This window comes from Notechis scutatus, chromosome 5 (genome assembly GCF_049901735.1).
Source record: "Notechis scutatus isolate UNSWTSFEM ecotype Mainland chromosome 5, rNotScu1.2, whole genome shotgun sequence".
NCBI classification, from domain to species: Eukaryota; Metazoa; Chordata; class Lepidosauria; order Squamata; family Elapidae; genus Notechis; species Notechis scutatus.
The window spans coordinates 104590927-104598165 of NC_142013.1; the positions used below are offsets into that span (position 1 = coordinate 104590927).

The following is a 7239-nucleotide window of genomic DNA, read 5'->3' on the forward strand; positions in this document are numbered from 1 at the left end:
CTATCTATCTATCTATCTATCTATCTATCTATCTATCTATCTATCTATCTATCTATCTATCTATCTATCTATCTATCTATCTATCTATCTATCTATCTATCTATCTATCTCTATCTATCATCTGTCTATCATCTGTCATTTATCATCTATCACATATGGTATCCATCATTAATTTTCTGTTTGATTTCAATTGGGCTTAAATATTACTCTATTCCTCCCCCCTCTCTGGACTGAGTCCTATGCATTTATTCAGTAAACCCCAGGCAAATATTTTCTTAGCTGGGACCAATAGTTTGAATCTGGACTGCACCTCAAGTGTGATCAAGTGTTATCAATCTTAGTGTGATCTTTTATTCCCAGGCATTCAATGCTTGGAGGAGTTCTCTGCATTAAGTTTTCTCCAGAAGCAAAAAAGTCTCACTGTGGATTCCTTAGGTTCTAAAATACCATTCTTTATTGAAATATTTACAAGCAGGTAAGAGTAGAGTAGAGTAGAGTAGAGTAGAGTAGAGTAGAGTAGAGTAGAGTAGAGTAGAGTAGAGTAGAGTAGAGTAGAGTCGAGTAGAACAGAACAGAACATGTGTGCCCATGGGATGGGATGTATACACAGATAGATTTCACATAGGGCTTTCCTGTAAGCTATGGATAGGTATACTTCTAGAGTTAAAATGCTGGAAAAAAGACTTGGCAGCTGATAAGATGACTTTCATTTAGAAATTACTTTCCTGTTATAATCTCATCCATTTTAATAATTTTAAACATGCTTCAGCTTTATCTTGATAAGAACTTAAATTTTTCAATACATCAGCATTGTTTTGGATCTGCAGTAAACAAGCACTCCTTTATTTGCATCTTTAATGAGATCTATGGAGGGGAGGCAGAAATTGGTTCTAATCTTAATTAGTTACCCCCATTGTAGTATTTTCGTAAGGGCTTACCAAAGAGTTTGAGTTTGTATTCCATCTGTTGCAAGATGTTCCTTTTATTTGGATTTCCTGATATATATTTTTTGTCAAAAAAAAAAAATTGCATGAATCATTTTCCATTTGTTTGCCTTTGTCTCGTTTCATTGTTCTGGTTCCTTTTCCTTCAATTATTAAAATGCTGCGTTGAATGGGAGGTTAGGATTACATGGCGATTCACATTCACCCTGCCTTATTAAAACAAATAAACCCAGCAGTTCTATAAGCTAAACACTCTTGAGCTCTGGATCACAGATGCTTTTATCAACATCGGGATATAAGGGGTTGTGTGCTTAGGAGCTTTCTTGTACAGCTGTTAAATGAAAGATGGCAAATAGCATTAGATGCCTGCAAAAAAAAAAAATAAATAAGAGGAAACAAAATAGCTGCTACTTTCAATAACCTTCCCAACTGAGAGGAAATGCCTTCCTTTAACTTAAAAATTGATTAGCAGTAGCAATTAGACTTATATACCACTGATATATCACGGTGCTTCACAGCCCTCTCTAAATAGTTTACAGTCCGCATATTGCCCCCAACAATCTGGGTCCTCATTAGGAATGAAAGAGTGCCATCCAAATGTCCTGTGATGCCCACCAAAATAACTTCTAGAAGGATTGGGGCCAATGACAACTGCAGTTTGTGTTTTCTTGCAGACCTTTCATTCGCCGAACTAGGTAACATCATAAGTGCTAGCAGTGACATTGTCAGAATGACAGCCCTTGCAGCTCCATCCCTTTGGCTCATGAGACTGCAACCACTATCTTCAGTTTGTTCCTGATGCTTCCTCTGCTTCCGTTTATGACAAACATTTGACCGAGGCCAATATTTTGGCTGCATTGAATGTGTAATAATGCAGAAATACAATACTTACGCTTAGAAAATCAGCTTGAAAGTGTATTTTAGACCTATTAGTTCATTTGGCATGTAGGTCTTAGTAGTTTGAATTAAAAACAAAAACAAAATAAGAGGTTAATGTCTATGGAGATTCTCAGTCATCCAGGTCATGGTTGTCCCAAAGATGCTTTTTCAGGAGGCAACTGGACTTTCTGTTTTTTTCTTTGAAGATGTTTCACTTCTCATCTCACTTCTTCAGCTCACTTCAGAGCCGAAGAAGCTTCTTGGATGAAAAGTGAAACATCTTCAAGGAAATACCAGAAAGTCCAGTTGCCTCTTGAAAAAGCACCTTTGGGACAAAATAGGACCTTATTCTTTAAACCCCTGCCTTCCTCTCCACCCTCAAATGCTATCAATAAAGCTCAGAACTCAGCTGTGAGAAAATGCGGGGAAGTTAATATGGTAGGCAAATTTTAAAGCAGGGATGGTCAATTGATTTTCTCAAGATCCACGCGAAAAACTAAAATCTCGTGGAGGGCCAAACCAACAGAGCTGCATGAACACATGTAATTTTTTTAAAAAATAGCAATTGCCTTCAAAATAAAAGCAATTCACATGGGCTGGGCAAGGACATATAAAGGGCCAGATATGGTCCATAGGCTGTAAAATGCCCAGGTCTGTTTTGAGACCTTTCAATTTGATGGCATGCTTCTGTGAATCAGGGATCAAGGAAAAAAAATCAAGGGAAAAAAAAGAATATTCAGGAATAAGGGCAAGTGTAATACAGCTTTCTTTATTTTCTATATGCATCCTCCCTTCTTTGCTGTCTGAAGAAGCAGGGATGACTGCAGCTGCAAAGAACTTTGCTGCTCTGGTCGGTGGTGTTCTGGAAGTAGATTCTGGAGTAGATAGAGTCATCACATGAACACAATGCCATCAGAGCTGTGGGTTTATAAAATTAGACTTTCAGAGGAAAGAATTCTATCCCAAGTGTTTGAGGCAAAGAACTATTTTTGGGGTGGGAAGCACCTGTTTCCCTGCAGGCTTTTTACTCACTCTGGTGTTGTAGGACAGATGTGATCTTGCAATCAAAAAGTTATTTTGGTATATTTAGCATTTATCTTTCCAGGAACACATCAAGTGCCCTTCTCTTAAAGTCTCCAAAAATATTTATATTTTAGTCTACTGTGTGAATGTTTAGTGGCTTTTCTTCATTGAACTCATTCGATTTAAATGCCCACTGACTCCAATCAACTCTTTTTACTGCTAAAAGAAACTGGGATGGAATTGGAAGCCATGTGATTTATACATGAGTTTTGACATGGGTTTTGGGAATGTGTTGGGTGAACAGATTTCAAGTTTTTCCTCATTATAAAAGCATCACAATCTTCAGTCAGAGCTGAAGAAGCTTCTTGGGTGAGAAGTGAAATATCTTCAAGGAAAAACAAAGTCCAGTTCCTTCTTGAAAAAGCACCTTTGGGACTACCATAGTAGTTGCAACCTTAAGTTCTGTTGCTGTAGTTTGAATTGTCTTCTTATTCAGACTAATATTTTCAGCATTTTTAATTGGTTTTCTCAAAGATCCTACTTTTTTTTAATTCACAAAGTTTTTTTTTTCAGGGTTAAAGGGAAAAAAAGATAAAAATTGTAAATGCATCAGGCACCAAAGTTAAGTATAGGAGAAACATTTATTAAAATGCAGAGAGCCAGTGTCAGGTGGTGCTCCATTCAAAATCCAAGAAAGAAACACTTAAACTCCATTAATTAGAAAAAAAGTTTATCTTTTACTGGAAATCGAGTGGTAGCATCAAAGGAATTCTGAATCTGAGGAATTGCGTGCGAAAACCACATATACAAAGTGATGGCAATGTTCCCCCCCTCAAGAGTTCAAACTGTCCATCCAATTAAAGTTGTATAAAATGTCATGTGGGACATCTTCAGGTGGTGATGCAGGCATTTGTCCGCTGACGTTGGCCTATTTTGATAAAGAGTTGTGCCTGTGCACAGCACAGCAAAGAAGCATAAGCAAGAAACTTTCCCCCCAACTTATACAGTTTATTCTCAAAACTTCCAGACTATTTCCCACACCCTCAAAGTCCAATTATTTCACCCCTTCTCCTCCCTCATTACTATGGTAGCCAAAAGATGCAAAGCAAAGGTAAGAAATCTTGAAGGCTGACAGCCAGTATGCTTAAAATAATCTGATATTCAAGAAAAGCGAGTCCTCGGCTTACAATAGTTTGTTTAGTGACTATTTGAAGTTACAGTGGAACTTTCTCACAATTACGACCACTGCAGCATCTCCATGATGATGTGATCAAAATTGAGACACTTGGCCACTGATTCATATTTATGATGATTGCAGTGTCCTGGAATCCTGGGATCCCATTTTGTGATCTTCTGACAAGCCAAGTCAATGAGGAACCCAGATTCACTAAATGACCATGTTAGTATGTAGCGGATTTTCTTAATATAAATTATGATAAAGATTAATGGGTTCACAGAAGCATATATTACTCCCCACAGCAAAGAGAAGGAGAGATGGTCAAAATGGATTCTTTTTATCCAAAGAAGAGAATATATCTAACCTTGTTTCTATTCTGAACTTGCTTCTGGAATTTATGCTTGCAATGAAAAAAAAATTGTGAAACTTTGATTTTTGTTTTTGTTAACTAGATAGACTTATTGTTATAGAAATGGCTTGTACATACTCTTGTGTAAAAGCAAAAAAGTTACAGTTGTAACGTTGTTATCTTCTATTGTGCTAAAGCAGGAGGTCTTCAAACTTGACAGCTTTAAGACTTGTGGACTTCAACTCCCAGAATTCCTCCTCCAGTCATGTTAGCTCAGGAATTCTGGGTGATGAAGTCCACAAGTCTTAAACTTGAAACGTGCTAAAGAGAGTTGGAAATTGGTGTCTTTTTCTTTCCTTTTCCCCCTTTACACTGGGGTGTCAAACTCGATTTCATTGAGGGCCACATCAGGATTGTGTTTGACCTCAGGCAGCCAGGTTGGGTGTGGCCAGGATGGGTGTGGCCACCTCGACATCACTCATGTGGGGGGCGCCTGTGGTGGCCTGAAACTCCGTTTCCCTCAGGTGGCTCCTGAGCTCCGTTTTCGACTGCAACAGCCTTCCACAACTGCCAGCGAAAATAGAGCTCCATTTTGACAGCGGCGGGACCAGCCCGCATTGCCCCTGCCAGTGAAAATGGAGCTCTGTTTTCATTGGCAGAGGCACCATGGGCCTGTCCCTCACTGTTTCTGGATCCATGGGCCAGATCTAAGCACCCCATGGCATGGATCCGGCCCACAGGCCTTGAGTTTGACACCCCTGCTTTACACTATATTTCTTTTCTTTCCTTCCCACTCTTCTTAGTTTTCCACTACTCTTTAAATTTTTCTTAGCATTTTATATTTTGAAAAACTAATTTTAAAAAACCATATATCAACAACTGTATTCGTAACATAATGGCTGCAATGATTCCCTTAACAAATATGGCAACAAAGGGTGAAACTCACTTAGCAACAAAAAAATTGGGCTCAGTTGTGGTCATAAGTTGAGGACTACCAGTACAAAGAAGAATCATTCTACCAAAGATGAGGTTTCCCTGACTTTTTCCGGTCGTTAACTGAACATCGTGGTCATTTAAGTGAATCATTTTTTCCCCAACGGACAGTACTAGAAGTAAACACTAGAAACTGACCCAAAAAAAATTGGTCATGTGACTTGAGATGCTGCAAATGGTTGTAAGTACGAATTGGTTACCAAGTAGTATAAGTGTGTTCACATGACCACTGTAGAATGCGGCCATTGTAAATCTTCTAAATCTTCTAAATCAGGTCGCAAGTAGTTCTGGGAAGCCCTGTGGTAACATCTAACAGTCCCTAAGTGACTGGCCATTAAGTGAGGACTCCTTGTACAGAGTAGTCTTCCATCCAGGGAAGTTAAAGTTCAAATAATTAAAGTAACGTGAACATTCTTAATAAATAAGAAATGCATCTTCTCTCAAGATGAAATAGACTATGGGAATGTTATTGTGAGAAAGAGTTTGCTAATGTCTTTCTTGTGCCTGTTTCAGATGGAAGACTTTATCTGAAAACTACTGTTATGTACTGAGTTTGTCCAGTCGGAACAATGTGTGTTACCAGTCCGGAGGACTCTGCAGTAAAACATCCAGTGTTTCAGAAATTCTGCAAAAAAAAAGTGGAAGGTGCTTTGCAGAAAACTTTTATCACTTCACATAGCCATGTGCAGAGATTTTAAGCGTTGGTTGGGAGCATCCTCATTGCATTGTCCAAGCTCCATCCTGTGTTACAGAAGATATTTCTACGAATTTGTGTAGCATTCTAGTAGCTACCAGGAAATCTGTACTGAGACTCCAGAGCAGAACTATATATTCCCATTTCAATGGAATAAGAACTATATTCTCTTCTGAATCTTTTAGGCACATCAAGGAAATCTTCCACTTTTCATCTTAAGCACTCTTATGCCAAACCAGCAAGATGTTAGAGAAGAATGAATATTCCTCAAATGGGCATCAGAATATTCCTAAACAAAACACACACACACAAAAAAAAACTGAGGTTAAGAATACACAAACAACATGTTATATACCATTTTCTTTTTTTCAAATTCTGGGAAATGGATTTTTTTTTTCCACACAGCCTCTTCAAGAGAGCAAGGTGTACTTTATAGAACTTAAACCAGTTTTATCTCAAAAGAAGTACAGAGGTTAAACAACGTCACATGTACGATTTGCATTAATCGCAAGAAGAAGAAGAAGAAGAAGAAGAAGAAGAAGAAGAAGAAGAAGAAGAAGAAGAAGAAGAAGAAGAAGAAGAAGAAGAAGAAGAAGAAGAAGAAGAAGAAGAAGAAGAAGAAGAAGAAGAAGAAGAAGAAGAAGAAGAAGAAGAAGAAGAAGAAGAAGAAGAAGAAGAAGAAGAAGAATGCTTATAATTTCTCATGCTAAACTGTCAGTATAAGAGGGATGACAAGTTGTTCCTCATTTCTGAAACTGTTCAGGTGTACAGTATATAACCACAAAAACCACTCACAGAAAATATTATGTATGCAGTAGTATACTAGATTTTAGGAAAACAACAATTTTAGAGAATATGTTTTGTCACCCTGTTGGTCCAAACACCATCTTTCTAATTTTAAACGCATGCAGGCATGTAAATATTTGTCTTGAAGTCACAGTGTTAATGAAGGGAATCTTAATTGTCTGGGAGGGATGACCACCTTTGTATGTATATGCTGAAAAAGGGGCACTTTTCAGAGTGGATTGTGGCCCCAAATCAAGTCAACTCCCCAGAAATATTTTTCTATATTAATGTCATATTACTTCAACCTTGCTGGGGGAGAAAAAAAAATTGTCCCCAAGGTTGTAAAGACATTTGATGTATCAGTCCAATACCACGTAGAGCTAAGTGATGATCT

At 37.9% G+C, this 7239-nt stretch overlaps 1 protein-coding gene across 3 annotated transcripts in view; it reads left to right on the forward strand.

Annotated features, from left to right (window-relative positions):
- DACH1 (dachshund family transcription factor 1) overlaps positions 1 to 6567 on the forward strand; it is a 353275-nt gene extending 346708 nt beyond the window's left edge. For all 3 annotated transcript variants that reach the window (XM_087967432.1, XM_087967433.1, XM_087967434.1), the window contains one exon: positions 5879 to 6567. In XM_087967432.1, coding sequence (XP_087823558.1) covers positions 5879 to 5916 — 38 coding nt within the window. In that variant the 3' untranslated portion in view covers positions 5917 to 6567. The remainder of the gene's footprint in view (positions 1 to 5878) is intronic.
- The last annotated feature ends 672 nt before the right edge of the window (positions 6568 to 7239 follow it).